At 36.1% G+C, this 15,765-nt stretch overlaps 1 protein-coding gene across 11 annotated transcripts in view; it reads right to left on the bottom strand.

The window, feature by feature from the left end:
• dmd (dystrophin) overlaps positions 1 to 15,765 on the bottom strand; it is a 631,463-nt gene that overhangs the window by 295,759 nt on the left and 319,939 nt on the right. For all 11 annotated transcript variants that reach the window (XM_066706366.1, XM_066706368.1, XM_066706373.1 and 8 more), the window contains one exon: positions 9,163 to 9,313. In XM_066706366.1, the coding sequence (XP_066562463.1) occupies positions 9,163 to 9,313 (151 nt within the window). The remainder of the gene's footprint in view (positions 1 to 9,162; positions 9,314 to 15,765) is intronic.

Below are 15,765 nucleotides of genomic sequence, written 5' to 3'. Positions count from 1 at the left end.
GAAACAGTAGTCCATGTAACAATTAGATATTACCACGGGAAGTAATAACATTTATTTAAGGCTCTTAAAAGATTTACTCTAAAAGCAATATTTACACATCATTAACCTCTCTGTTTGTTACGGCATAAAGAGGGTTATCAATTGTCCATTAATAACTGGAAAAATTACCACCATTCTCCTACATTCTTCACATGAAAGATCACAGAGGTTAATTGCATCTGATACATTTAATAATATAAACCACAAAATGTACATATATATAGAAGGAACTAATACAAACTACATGATTATATTTATGGCTCTTATCTGTAGCTCAAAAGTGCTGGAATTATTATTATTATTATTATTATTATTATTATTATTATTATTATTATTATTATTGCTACTATATTGAAATGACACAGCTTCCAAAGAACTACCTCTAATTATTTCCCTGTGTGAATTCTTCTGATTATGCTCTTGCTTGCTGGAGGTCAGTGCTCCCTGTGAGAATACATTTTTAGATTAGGAAAATAAATCAAGCTCCACAGAGTGCCACTTCACAAAAGACGCCTATTGCTATCAATGTGCTGTCCATAAAGAAAAAAGCTCTGGATGTAATTATTACATCTCTAGCAGCAGTTAATATTATCCAGCAAAGCTTTCTTTTTCATTAAGCAATTGGATGCAAAGAAATACAGTGTTTAGCAAATGCAGAAACATGTCATGTTTGCCAACTATCAAACTAGCTAATCTATTGGTGCCAAAGAGACACTGTACATCACAAGTCATTAGTTTATTACATCATAAATAGTCTTGAAAGGTGATAATGAGTAATATCAATAAAGGAAACTTGTTACAGTATGATATGATAATAAATGCAAGGCAATGGCATTTCCTAGTATATATAATGAAACTGCTGTCATCCACAACATTTATAATGCTATTTTAGTCGTTTTCTGTTTTAATGTACATTTGAATGCTGGTTGCATATGCATCTGTGCTAACTACAAAGTACATTTGTTGCAATAAGTTTCTGGACTGTATAAATTGCACTTTATTGCCCTTCCTGAGGGTGAAGTTAGTCTGCAAAAAATAAAAATAAATAAACAAAAAAACAGTGGAATTAAAAGGTTTTTTTCTGTATTTCAAAAATCTTAAAATATATTAATGACATATTTACAGAAAGCAAGAATAAGGTTTTCAGTTTTTAGATCCTTATTGCTGCAATGAATCAAAGTTTCTATGACATTTACATTGCTACGGCACTTTCTGAGTTTAAAAGTTCAGCCATCCGTCATGTCTCTCAGGTTTTGTATTAGTTTAGTAATAAAAGTTTTACAGTTTGACCTCAGTACACATATTGATGAGGACTTCACTAAACTGCACCAGTTCTGTTGTCTACGTGTCATATGTTCAATAAATCCATCCCAGCTGCCACCAATTTATTGCCTTATTTAAATCCATGGACCTGGGTGGTAGTCAGGAATACTGGGAGGTACTTACAAAGCAATCTAAAGGAAGCTGGGGGGCAATGAAGTCATCATATCCTATTACATTTTTTTTTTCTTCTTTTCTTTTGGTGTAGGTGACATTGCCCTGCAGTCGGGTTACAGGCTTCTTTCAGTTGGTAGTTCAGCTCTGAGGGGATACATACCTTTCTGGCAGTACGGAAACCTATTAAGGTCAGGACAAAATGAATGGAATAACTTTCTGGAAACTATGGAAACTGTGCATCAATAAAAGTTTGCCTGTTGTCCTATTGAGGAGAAATGATTGCATTTTTTCTGCTTGTGTTATTCTTTGTCTACCTCTTGAATTAAGGCACAATTCTGGAACTATTCAAAATGTTTGCATGCGTGTGTGCGTGCATGTGTTGGTGCGGAAAACACACCGATCATTTCTATCTTCACTTCACTGATCAGGGCAACACTGGAGAGGAGCCGATCATTGTAGCTTGTAAATTAAAATGCACACTATTGTTGTTGAAAATGCTGAACAGTATTTTGTTATGGCTCCGTGTAAGACAGACCATACTGGGTTCATATTGGGTTAACTTACTGCATTTTTCTCAGTAAAAAGGCAACTTCTAAAGAAAGTAGAAAATTACTTTTCTAAATGTCATACTGTACTTCTAGTACTGTGAAGGAAACTTTAATATTGGAGCCAGAAGGTTTGAATAAATGTGTTTCAAGAAATATGAAGTTAATTTATTTTTTAATTAAAGTTAAGAAGTGTTTGAATTGCCATATCGTAAACTGAATGTAAGATGCTAGTTACAGTAGTTGTAAGGATGCAAGGTCTAAACAATTAAATTGTATGTAATCAACTTAATAAAAACAATTCAATATCTATTAGGTAGATATTTAGATATAAGAAAAAAGCATCTTTACAGTACATTCAGACAAGAAATCTAAATGTTTCACGGTATGACAGAGTGATGTGTAGGCCAGTGGTTCCCAACCATGGCACACTTTGCTAAGACCAAAAACCTCGCAGCACACCAACATGAAAAAAATAAACGAATTGACTTGGTATTGTCTTACCTGAATGGCAACGGGTTGCTAAAACTATTATCACACGCACATGGCGTGTTAAAATATGTCAGTAGAAGAGTAATTAAAAGGGCAAATGTGTGAAGTGCAAGGAGTGGCCTTTTTATTGGTATGGTAAAAAAGTAGACAGACATATGAAATAATTACTTAATACAAATAATTTATTTAGTGCAGGCAGACTATTTGCAGTAAATATAAATTAACAGCAAAATATGTTCAGTTCACAATATCATATAACAAGTTAATTCAAGTGAGAGGTTAAACGTAACCCCCGTGTCTGCATGGGTTTTCTCCAGGCACTCCGGGTTTCCTACCACCGTCCAAAGACATGTGGGTTAGGTTGACAGGTCTCTCTAAATTGCCCTGTGTGTGTGTGTGTGTGTCTGTGTTGCCAAGCGATGGACTGGTGTCCCGTCCTGGGTGTATGCCTGCCTTGCGCCCTATGCCTGCCGGGATCGGTTCCAGCTTCCCCGTGACCCTCACCAGTATAAGCGGTTTCGAAGATGGATGGATGGCTGGATGGATGGATTTTTGAGGGGATAAAAATCTCACGGCACACCATTGTGCCGCGGCACAGGGGTTGAAAACCACTGGTGTAAGGCAGTGAATTGACCCAGAACATGTGCATGACTACCAGATAGAAATCACAACCACTGTTTTAAAAGCCTGCAAACACATGGGAGAACAATGTGTGAGAGTCTTGGCATTTTAATATTTCGTATTTTTTCTCCAGACTGAGTCATTTCCTCACTGGATAAACTGTTATCCACCCAGACGTAACACCTATGTTGGCTTTTAAAAATAGCAAGTCAGCAGAAACCAAATCCATCTAATTAAATGTGTTAACAAGAAATTTGAAGATGCTTCAGCTGTCTGGATCTAATTGTAAAGTGGTTCACATTACACATTACATATAGTACTGCACCAAAGTAATTGTACATTACTCACAAATGCATAGAATCCTGTAATATAGCAGGTGTACAAATACATATTATAGTCCCGATATATAACCCTCACACATCCCAGTTTCCTGGTTCCACATTCTATTCTGTATGTAAATTGATGTGCCGCACGGACATATAAGGTTATTTTTCTTTATAATGTAACGTGTAAAAATTACATTTGTAAACACAGCATTCAGACTTTGACTCCTCATCAACTTTAGCTTCACATTTCAGAACTGTTTCAAACTGATATTCCTGTTCATGTACCTGCAGCACCAAGTTTATGTTCAAACCCGTGACTCTGACAGCTCTATCTTCCACACTTGCAATATAGGTTTTAGAACACTGAAAGCAGCAGTACTGTTTTTTTAATAAAACAATTCACCCCCCACACTCCCCCCATCCACTACATCTTTTATTGAATTAACTAGGATTTGCAGCTTTGCTTAACAAGATTAATATAGCTGTTACTACATAAACCTTGTGTATCTCCACAAACAGGCAATAGATTTTAATCATCTCAGATAAAGAATTACCCAAGAGAACATAACAGGATTACATAATAGCAAGAGATTTCACATAAGGGGGTTTCGAGCATGATACTGCTATCTTTTGGTGTAAAAGGAAAAAGTTGGATTCTCTCCCCAATTTAACCTTAAACCTGTCATAGTTTAAATGGTTTGTAACAGATTGTAACATTATTGTCATTGTTTATTTCCCCACATTCTTTCATTGAGTCCCACCCTTCCCATAATCCTCAGGATGTCCAATTGCCTTCTGTTTGTCAGGCCCTCTCTCATCACCTGCACATGAAATATCTTATTGCATTGACATCAACCTCTCTAATTATCATCTTTGTCAAAGATTCACATAAAATACAACACTTTCATATCTCTACCAATAATAATAATAATAATAATAATAATAATAATAAAATGCTCACGACTAAATCTCACTTTGACTATGCATAATTCACAATTATGAAATCAATGTATTTGTTTTTAATACACATACATTAAATAATTAATATTGTTTGTGAGAATGTGCTATAAGCAGTTCAATATCTTGAGGCAGAGGTATTGGGTTGCTGCAGATGTTTCTATGCAATACCACAGCAAAAAAAAATGTACGCCTAGGTGTTCTTCACCTTGCTCGTGGGAAGCTTTTTCCCTCAAGCACCGCCAATTTTATCAATCTCTGTCCCATTAGTGTAATTAGTGGAGTCTTTTTCTGTCTATTTCCCTGGCCATTGACTACTGATGAGACTGTCCTCTAAAGATGAATCCACACAAAGAGATTGAGTTTCACATTCAGAATTTCAGCCTAACTTCACTGCACTTCACAGTCAAGCATCTCATAATCCATCAGAAAAACACAGTAGAGCAGCTTAATTACTAAATGTCGTATTTATTGTAAATGGCTAAGGAAGATACACTGCTACATGTTTAAATTCTAAGGGATGGCTTATCAGCAGTATGTATAATCTTCAAAATAAGCAAGGAAGTACAAAAGTGACTCCAATGAATAAATAACTGAAGCAGTATAATCTGAAGCAAAAAAAAAAAAAAAACTGTACTGCATAGTGTAATCTGTTTTATGTGTCTGAGATGCAGTTTGAGATCTTGAACATGATGGATCACAGCTGTCTGATCTTAAAGAAGAACACAAACCTGTGCATGTGATTATACTGCAGCAAGTAACGCATCAAACCCTCGAAACCCCCAAATTATCTCAGCAAATTGGGGTACCGCTGTTATATTATAAAATTCCTACACAGAAGCCTGATTTCTTCATTGGGCTATTCCCTTTTTTTGCTGGTTAAAGTCAACAGGCTGTAAACATTCCAACATTGCAACAATCCCTCCATGTCTTTAAAACCGCATTACCGGTAATTGGATAAAGACACACTGTGGTCTTGTTACCACTACAGTTAAAACAATGCATTACATGTCTAACAGTGTATGACAACACTAAGTCTTCATCTGGCTCAACAAACCGTGCTCACATTTTCACTTTTTTTTTTTAACACCTGCAAATTAAATTACTGTCTTCAATCCAGGCCTGTGCCAAACTGTGTCTCTCCCTCCCTCTCTCTGTGATACATACACCCTGGATAAGCAGCAACTGTCGGCTGCTCACTAATAAGCTGACGGTGGTAAAACAGCCTCCCCGAACATAGCACTGTAAAGCTATTTTCTAAAAAGGCAATAAGCAGTCCTGGGATGTCTGTTTGTTTGCTAGGTAATTAAGAAGAGTGCGATTGCAATTAGTTGCCTGGTCAACTGGTTAATGGAGCCTCATGGTAGGGCTCATGGGTTTAACTAATGCTTTCTTTCCTTCCCCAGAGTGGCATTGCAGCATGTGTCCACTGTGTTGCACATTTACAGACACGAGTGACATTATACTGTACCGGCGCTCATCTTGTTTTACAAGCCCAGTTTCTGGTGAAAACAAATGCAGCAGAGCCGGCTGTTCTGCAGGACGTTCTGTAAGCACTGTTAAAGGGAAAGGAAGTCTGGCAGAAAGGAAACATCTACCAGTTGAAATAGAACAGCCTTGGGATACATCTGACATGTTTTTATATCTGCTGTCACAGCTTTTGCAGCATCATCCCGGCTTGGACAGCATTGTTATGCAACTGCCATGTCTATGCATACTTGGTAATAAAATACCATACGTCAGAAATGTAATTTAGACCGTTTTATTTTGCTTTTTCATTATATACACATAACTTTTATGATAAAATGTCTATCCCATGAATAAACATGAATGTTCGCCCAGAAATCTGGAAGATAAAAAACAATAAAACATACACAATGTGCTTTAAAACAATTCACAGGATGTCAAGTGAGCTGCGCCATATTAGTGAATCCAGTATCCTTCCAAAATGCTCGCTGTCATTTGACATTCAGCCATACTTTGCAGAAGCAAGGAATGTAATTGATTTATAATCCCTTGCTGTTTTACAAGTCACTCCTGGTATTAGCTGTTTCTGCACAGTTTCAATATGGATAAACAACTGGCTTTAAAAAAAAATCCAATGAAAATACGGTGCTCTATGTGCTACATGCCTCAAATAAAAATTGTTCGTCAGTCAGCAAGGTCAAAGTCATGTATAAGACAGCACTTCCAAGCAACTTATTTTAATGTTTCTACTCTCCAACAGTACAAATGCCACTAACCTAATAAAAAATGTTAATTGATGGGTCTCCTAATGGCACAGGCTAGTGCAGTATTTTTTTATCATCTTCCTGTGTCAGTCTTGTAATTGTCTGCTAAGCCTTCAAAACAACTGTTCTCATGTGAGTGTGTTGCCATTTTACGATGCTCAATTTTAACCAGCATATGCTCCGGCTCTGTTATAAACCATGTGTCTAGTTCAGAGTGCCAAATAGTGCAATAACCTTTCCTTTGTATCTTTAAAAAATATATAATAATAATAATAATAATAATAATAATAATAATAATAATAATAATAATAATAATAATAATAATAATAATGTATTTAATATAGATATCCATCATATGGGGTTATCACAGATAAGTACATTTCGGAGGATGAAATGAAAGAGATATCTAATATACAGTCACACATTTAGTACTTTAATTAGCTTTTTTTCATATATTGCCTCTCTTTTACACACACACCACTTCTGACTGAAGTAAACCTTAGCCAATTTAAATTATATTGTTGGTCAAAGTATTTAAAGTAAGTGAGATTTCAGTAGCATAAACATGTTCTCTGGTGAGTGTAAAATAGCATAATATTGGTAAGAGACATGCACCTTCTACTTTACTTTGGTAGACTGATCTGCCATCTTCAGCAGAACAAAATCTTACATGACATTTAAATACTCCTACTTTTTCATGCACATCAAGATTCATTTAAACTTCATGCTTTGGTCAGTTTGAAGACGCAGTTGCAGGTTACCAAGGAATGTGAAAAATCAGAAGGTATGCTACGCTTCTTCACAACCTGAAAACAAGAAGATTGCACTTCCACTGGAACTGGACTGGAACAGGACTAATGGTAGTTTACTACAGTAAATCTGTATCATACTTTTGTAGTTGTAATGCATTTACTTTGCTCTGCCATTGGTTGCCCTGGTACATATCACAGTTTGCCACATGTCTTGATGGTTTACTATTTTTAAAAGTGCTTCAATACACTTTACGTTTGCAAATGGTAAATGACGGGTTTCACAAAAGGAAAATACACCAAGTTGTCATTCGGGCACTTATTCAATCAATAGTGCTGCCTAGCCTGCATTGCAGATGGCAAGCATTACACAAGGTTTTGATTTTAAAGAACAGCACAGCATACTTTTAAGATATGTCCAACAGAGATGAATCACTGTTAACCAGCATTTCTTGTGTCATTGTGGTAAACAGAACATGGCATTGTGAAAATATACTTCTTTATTTATGTATCCATGTAAATACCTGTCATTGCACCAGTATGTTTCTGACATTATATACCCAAGAGTCCGACTCAAACCATAAGTGGTTTAGATTGAAAGGTAATTGTCAACATGTGCACTATAGTAAGATTGAAAAAGGAAAGCAGTTGGTCAGTTTTGAACAATATATTTATATGTCTGTGATGCATATACAGAAGGTGTGCAGGATTATTTCAAAGTGATTACATCTCCTTTTTCCAGGAAGAGATAGAATCGTGAAAGAAAAATATATATTAATAGATGAAAAGGCAGAGGAGCAACAGAAATATAACAACCAAAAGAAAACAAAAGCAAGTCCCATTCATTGATGAGACACGCCTAGGCTAAATGTGTGGGGCAAAGACAACTTGGAATAGCAGAACTCAAGCATTAATCAAAGTGCTAAGGCATTTACCCAGAAGCACTGTAAAGCATATAATCAAACAGCTTTAATGAGTACAATAGAAAATTCCTCAGTGATAAAATTATGGGGGGGGGGGGGGGGGTGAATAATCCATGTATGTATTTATGATTTTAGGTTCTTTTGGTTTTATTCATACAGAAAAGCTCAGGTAGTCAATATAGGCATATATCATATTATCTTGGGAAAGTGTGTGTTAATAAAATTGATTAAATATGACATATTTAATCAATTTTATTAACACACACTTTCCCAAGATAATCCAGTGTTTGAACATATTTGAGCATACTCCAGTACCGACGACCCAGTATTATAAAATTTCAGGTTGATCCAATAGAAAATAGTCTGATCAAACAGAAACCGAAGCCATTCATTTGATCATAGACACATCGGTAAGATTCAGCATGAGAGGAAGTCATTTGGCCTGTATTGCTGATCCATTTATTAGTGCTATAGACAGATTCTCAACACTGCAACGATACCTAAAAACTGCATTATTTACATTCACTTCACAGCAGTTGATGTCTGCCTATTTATGATGTCTTTACTTCAGATTCAATAACTTGTGCCATAACACCTGATGCTTCAACTTCTAATAAACCACATGCAGTAGCACCCTCACACAGCACAACAAAAAACCCAAGGGACAGATCTTCAGACTCAAGGTTGGCAGAACTAATAAAAAAAAACCGTAATGCAAATACAGAACCAGCAAAGACATGTCTGCTCATCACAAACAGCGGTGTTTGTAATAAATGACTACAAAAACCCCTTTAAAAGAGCTAGTAAAGAGAAATCCATGAGGACTCCCCACTACTATTTACCTTGAGGCGATCTTTGGCTTTGCTGTGGTCCTGGCCTGCGGAGTCTATCCCTGTTTCTGCCAGAGTACGTTCGGCCTCACCGAGCCACAGTGCTAGACTCTTCAGGTCTGTATGGAAGCGACGCCACTTCTCCGCGGACTTCTCAAAGCGCCTGGAGTGAAGAACACAGAGAGAGAGAGAGACAACCTTACAACCTTAATTTCAAATCCACGCAAATGTAACCTACTAGAAATTAAACCTACTACCTAAACACAATTGGACATGAACACTTTGATTTTCTGCAGTGCTGGTGGTGTCAATATCCAAGTCTAAAAAAACATCACACTTAGAGGATGGGCTTCACAGTGTCTAATTTGATACTCCTAATTCTTATCCTAGTGACAATAAAAAAAAAAAAACACAACAACAATGTACCAAATGTACCAAATAGTTGATTTGGCCATACCTAATGTTTTTGCTTTTTGCCTTGATTTCTAAGGCAAAACTGAAGACAAAACACCCCAAGAACAAGCAGGAACTAAAGACAGCTGCAGTGCAGGCCTGGCAGAGCATCACCAGGGAAGAAACCCAGCATCTGGTGATGTCTATGGGTTCCAGACTTCAGGCAGTCATTGACTGCAAAGGATTTGCAACCAAGTATTGAAACTCACAATTCACCCAATTTGGATGTAACTACCCTCAAATTAAAGATGAAAATCTACACTTAAATTGATTGTTTCCTTTCAAATCTATTTTGGTGGCATACAGAGCCAAAATGATGGCAATTGTGTCACTGTCCAAATATTTATATTTACACACTGTAAATAACATATATTCACATATATTTAAAACTAAGTATTCCATAAAACATGCACTATAGACATTTTAATATTTGGATTAATTATGAGAAATACAGTATTATAAATGCCACAATTAAAGATAATATAATTTAAAGTATAGAACTGACACAAAGCCAAAAGGAGACTCCTTGACTCATAGGTATTACATGAACAATTTAGCATCTTTAACAGCAGAAGAATGCATCATGTTCATAATCACCAATGCTTAAAATAGCAGAGCACACAGTCCCAAAGTAAGGCATCAAAAACTGAAGTATAATAAATATGAACTATAGCAATGACACTCAATGGACAGATAGTATGAATAAAAATAATCCTCTGCCAAAGTTAAACAGAAAACATAACTAAATGGCTGCGCTTCAATGCAAGGTTTTCCGTATGATGTTTTAAACAAGCTGGAGAGAGATAATGTATCCTACAGTGCACAGAGCAGCTGTAGTTATATCTGTCCACATTTGCTGTGATATTTCCCCCTTGGGCATCATTTGTAAATGGGTATTAAAACAGGAGATGACTGGTGAAAATGTGTGTTATAGCTCGGAGTGAGGTGGGTGGGGGTGATCACTCAAGCAGGATTTGTTGACTTAGCAGAAATCTGAATGAATACCGCAGTATAAAAACTGGGAGAATACATTAAAACCTCAGTTTCTGTCTGTCCATAGGGATGCATATCGCAGCAAATCTGCTCACCATCTAGATTTTTCTCCTCAGACCATATATGACCATTCTAGGCTAATGTTTTATAGCTTCTGATGGATAAGATACTGACACCTTAACAAATCGAATAATACTCGTGAAAATGTATTCTAAGTTGTTTTAAAATGGTTGTAAATACTTGGATAGCAATCTCCCCTCATGTCAATTGAGCTGCTCCTTTTTAATTGTTAATGAAACAAATCTTGAAGTGACAGCAATGTTTGATACATTGACTCCTGGGTGGTGTAAATAATTGATTAAGCATGAAAAAAGCTTTCTGCCAGAACTGATACAGTGTGCTTTGCTTAAGCCATAGTTTGTAGTGAGATTATTGAGATACACAATAAATCACAATACATAATTGCTAGTAAACTGTTTATCTAGAAAATAAGATTTTACAGCATATTAAAGCTGGGAACAAACAGCACCAGCAAGGCATTGTCTCCTTTACTATGCAAATTAGTTAAATTGATTTAGTCTTATTTATTTATTTATTTGTTTGATACTATCTACACTGTATCTTTTCTGAATGCTGATTTCTTAGTTTTTCTAATTGCAACATTTTTTTCTACATCCCAGACCGAATGCAGACATTACTAAAGGTAAAAAGTGGTTTTGTTTGCTCTATTTCCTAATGTGCTAGGAATTTACCTACATATTTGTAATGTCATAACCTTTTGTGTAAAATAAATAAATAAATAATACTATAAAAAGATAAATGGTTGAATAATGCAAAAGGAGAAATGCACATGTAATCACTTAAGCTGCTAACTGGTGTTCTTTACCTTTTGTTTTTAGTTTGATGAATGGATCATTATATGCAAGAGGAGTAAAAGTCAGTCCTTGTGAGATGAAACTGTGGTTTATTTTGGACAGGAAATTTAAATTAAAAAAATGCAATCAGTAATGCTCAATCAGGTTCATACAGACATATCACTACTCCAAGATAAGAACAAAAAACGTTTTTAGACAATATGTGGTGTATTTTTGAATCCTACATCAATGAGACATGGTGTAAACGCTCTAACTGTAATTTATCTCAAGAGCCCTTAATGTCATGTGGATCACACTTTATGTGTAAAAGAGTGATTGATTCAGTGAACATCCTTCTGAAAAGTGAAACTGTTTCATGCATCATCTGCATTTTCACCACTTTACTGTTGATGTAAATGCAAAAAAACTAAATTGCATTTTTGCCTAATACTGGGGGTAAAAAATGAAACACACACACAGACGCACACATATACAGCTGGCAGGCAAAATCTCAGAGACAACTAGGTTGAGACCGAATGTAAAGCTGACAAATTGGAACTTTTAAATTTTGAAATGAAACACCCATGCTTGGCACAGAGAGAAGATGAAAGATTACTGTGAGAAAAACACATTCATTGACCATTGATCATAGAATTCTGCTGCTGTAGCATCTCTTTGATGTTTGCTAACGGCAGCCTCCCCAAAAGCGAATGTCAGTACATGCGGAACAGCCTGCAAATAGGCTGTGGAAAAAGCAGGCGTTCTTAAGACATATACATATACAAATACAATAGGATTCATATTTATTCATAGTTTATTCAAGAAGTGTAATTTAAATAGATAATTTTAACATAATTTGTATATATCCTGTTACATCTCATAATAAACTAAATGTATTGTAAACACCTGTGGATCTAAACTAAAATACCGGATAAAGCATTATTAATGAAAGCTTAATGTCATCTCTATTGATTAACATGCATATTCAGGGTGATCAACAGGCTCCATCAAATTCAGATACTTCGAGACACAAAAAGTTGCATTGTACTGAAATAAATCAATTTTTTTAAGGACATTATTTCAGTTTCTGGGCAACTTCAGATTCCTGTCCTGTCTCTAAGTGTCTGTTCTTTGTATTGTACTAGGATGATGATTAAATTTGCTAACCACTCTGCACGTGTAAATTCCCATACACTGTCAATGACAATGGTCTGCTTCTTTATCCCAGTCATGTAAGTGCCAGCCATTTCTGGTTGTGTGTTGTAAAGCAGTGGATACTAGCCTGCTTCCATTTAACCTACAAAATGCCATCTACTATGGATGTGCCTGTTTCTTCTTCTAATGCTGGTTTGTAGGCTGCCCACAGACATATACGTCCTTGTATATATCTATGGTGCGACCACCCACTGCGCTTTTCAGGAGAAGTTGCGAATGGTGCGCAGTGTGGTACAAGATGTTATTTTTCTGGTTGGCTGGTTTCCGGGATGTGACTCAAGATCATGAAAAAAAATAAAAGGCATCAGGAATTATTTTTATTTTCTCAATATTGTTAAAGGTACACAAACTGGTGCCCGGGTTCGAAGGTCAATCTGATCGTGCGGCTGCCCTGCATGCTGGCAGAGTGGCCTATAACAAAAAAGCCCTTAGAAATATTGGAAAATGAGTCAAGATGTTTTCAAATACATGAAGCGATCAGCACTTCCCGTAATCTACTAAGCAAGAGAGAAACAGGACTGCAGTGACAGCGTCGGCCTAAGGGAGACCTGACACAGCTAATGCTTGTCAAGACATAGATTGACAATACAGCACAAAAGAGAATTTTTAAACAAAGACCACTACTGAGGATTTGTTTAAACATGAACATAAAAATGTTACTGTTATTATTTCAGATGCTGCCCCTGCTGAAATATTTATTACTACTATTATTATCATTATTATTATGATTATCATCGTTATCATCATAACAGCATGCACATTATTAAGACGGGTAATATTAACACATGGAAATAAGAATCAGCAGTGCTTATCCAGTGCCTTTTGATCAGCTCATTCTACAGTATTAAAGAATAATAATATACCATCACTTAAACATAGCATGACAGAAAATTGTTATTATTATTGAGCCCAACCATCACTGTGTAAAGTGTAAAGTTGCAAAGCTGCTTGTTAAGATTATGGCTGGTGATCCCTTCAGGATTTTTAAAACAGATTGTTGTTGCTCTAAGATAAAAAAGGTTCAGTTATGTTAAACTATCAGCGCAGCTCCTAGATATTCCTTAGTCCAAATATCAGTTCAATTCAGTTCAATTCAAAAATGCTTTAATTGGCATGACTTGCAAAGGTGGTATTGCTAGCACTTTAAGACACATGGGAGGCCATTAAAAAATAAATTATAATAAGACATAACAACATACATCTGGGATATCTGTGAACTGGATAAATTACTGTAAATAGTGCCGATAAGCAACACACCGATGGAATCCAGGAGGGTATAGAGACTAAATAATCACCGTCCGGCATGATATACTGTTTCATAGGGGATTGTGTTCTATTCACTGGGTTTCAGAGCTTCAGAAAATTAATAATAGTAACTTTCAAAGTTGTCATGAAGCTGAACTGTGAAATGAAAATATGCTCAGTAGAGTTCAAAGGGATACAAACCCAACTGTGGCATTAACTGAAAGAAAAAAAAAAGATGACTGCAGAAGCGTGGACTGGGGCAAACTGATTCATTTATATTACTGAAATGTGACACGTGCTGCCGAATTGTCTGTCACCATGACAATGGTTTAAGCCCGAGTGCACAGTAATGAGTCGTTCGCACTAGACTACGGGCCAGAGAATAGCAGGGCCTTTTTAATTCTGCGATTTTCACAACTGGGAGATTATTTTACATTAGAGAGCAAATGTTTAGTGTGAAGACAGATGCAGTCAAGACTGTCACTGTGGCTGTGTGGGACACACATTACAATTCCCCAAACCCGCCAGTGGAAACAAGGGTAGCTGAAAGCTTCAATTCAGATTTTCAATACAGATCACTAATTAGAGGAAGCATTAGAACACACAAAAACTATGAATAATAAGTAATGTATTTACAAATAATAGTAATAATAACAAGAACAACAGCAGTAACAGCAATAATAATGATAATAATAATCAAAACAATTGTAACAGATTCTCATTCTCAGACAAGACTTCCACTCAAGACAATAAATCACACTTTTGAATAAGATGTTGATTTTCTGGCCCTGCTTACATGTATTGCAGTGTGTTCAGTCTGGGATCAGACTCGGAGACAATCCTGGGGCCCCCAGACTCCGTTTTAGAAACAAAATATATTGAATAATGTATTTATGTATTTATATACATTAATTATACCTGAAATATAGCATCAGGCCCAGTTTTTTTTTTTATATTTGTAAACTGACATAGACCACTCACTATCAATTACTAATGTAACAGTTTGATTTGTTTTTAATTAAGACAACCACAACCACATCTAGTTAAAATTCTATTCTGTGATAAACTTGGAAAATGGTTTTCAAAATAATCTGCTTCAATTCAATTAGATGTAATGGGATAACTGCATAAAGTCTGTAATTATGTACAATACAAATATGTGTCTAAGACAATCGCAGCTCTGAATATCTCTATTTCACTTCTCGCCTGACTAAAATGGAAATATCTCTTGTATTGTACAGACATACTGTCCTGACAGTTCTACAGTTGGTCTATTTCATACAGAATGGTGTTTATTTTACTTGAAAAAGACACAGTAAAAGCACTAAGAATTGTACTGTTCCTTACAATTGGTTATCACACCTCTTAGTTAACCCTATGCGCTGGCCTGGCCTTTTCATATCATGTCAGCAACGAAACTGGTCAATGCTAACGCTTTCTGAAAAGTAATGCGCCAGGCAGGTCTTCATATAACGGGCAAGACTGTCAAACTATTCAGCGGTGTTGTCAAGCATTGTCAGAGCCTACACGACTACTGCCATAGATCCCCTCTTATTTGTTTTGTTGTTTTTAATAACAGATGCATATTATGCACAAATGAATATATGACGGATACCCCACTGAGACACGGATTGTCATTTGTGCTGGGGTCATGCTGGTTGCAGACCTATGGCAGTAGACGCAACATGCTATAGCAATTTGGTGCCACAGACATGCAACTATAAGCATCAATTAAAACACCAGAAAGACAATTAAAGACACTGCATTTTACATGCACGTGGCTGAAATGATAGTCTGTCACACTGCTTGCACTCACGTTGTTCTTTTTGTTTCATTTTGGGATTACAGGTGATAT

This window comes from Amia ocellicauda, chromosome 6 (genome assembly GCF_036373705.1).
Source record: "Amia ocellicauda isolate fAmiCal2 chromosome 6, fAmiCal2.hap1, whole genome shotgun sequence".
Taxonomy (NCBI): domain Eukaryota; kingdom Metazoa; phylum Chordata; class Actinopteri; order Amiiformes; family Amiidae; genus Amia; species Amia ocellicauda.
Note: the sequence above shows the minus strand (reverse complement) of the source record. Positions and strands in the feature narration are given on the sequence as shown.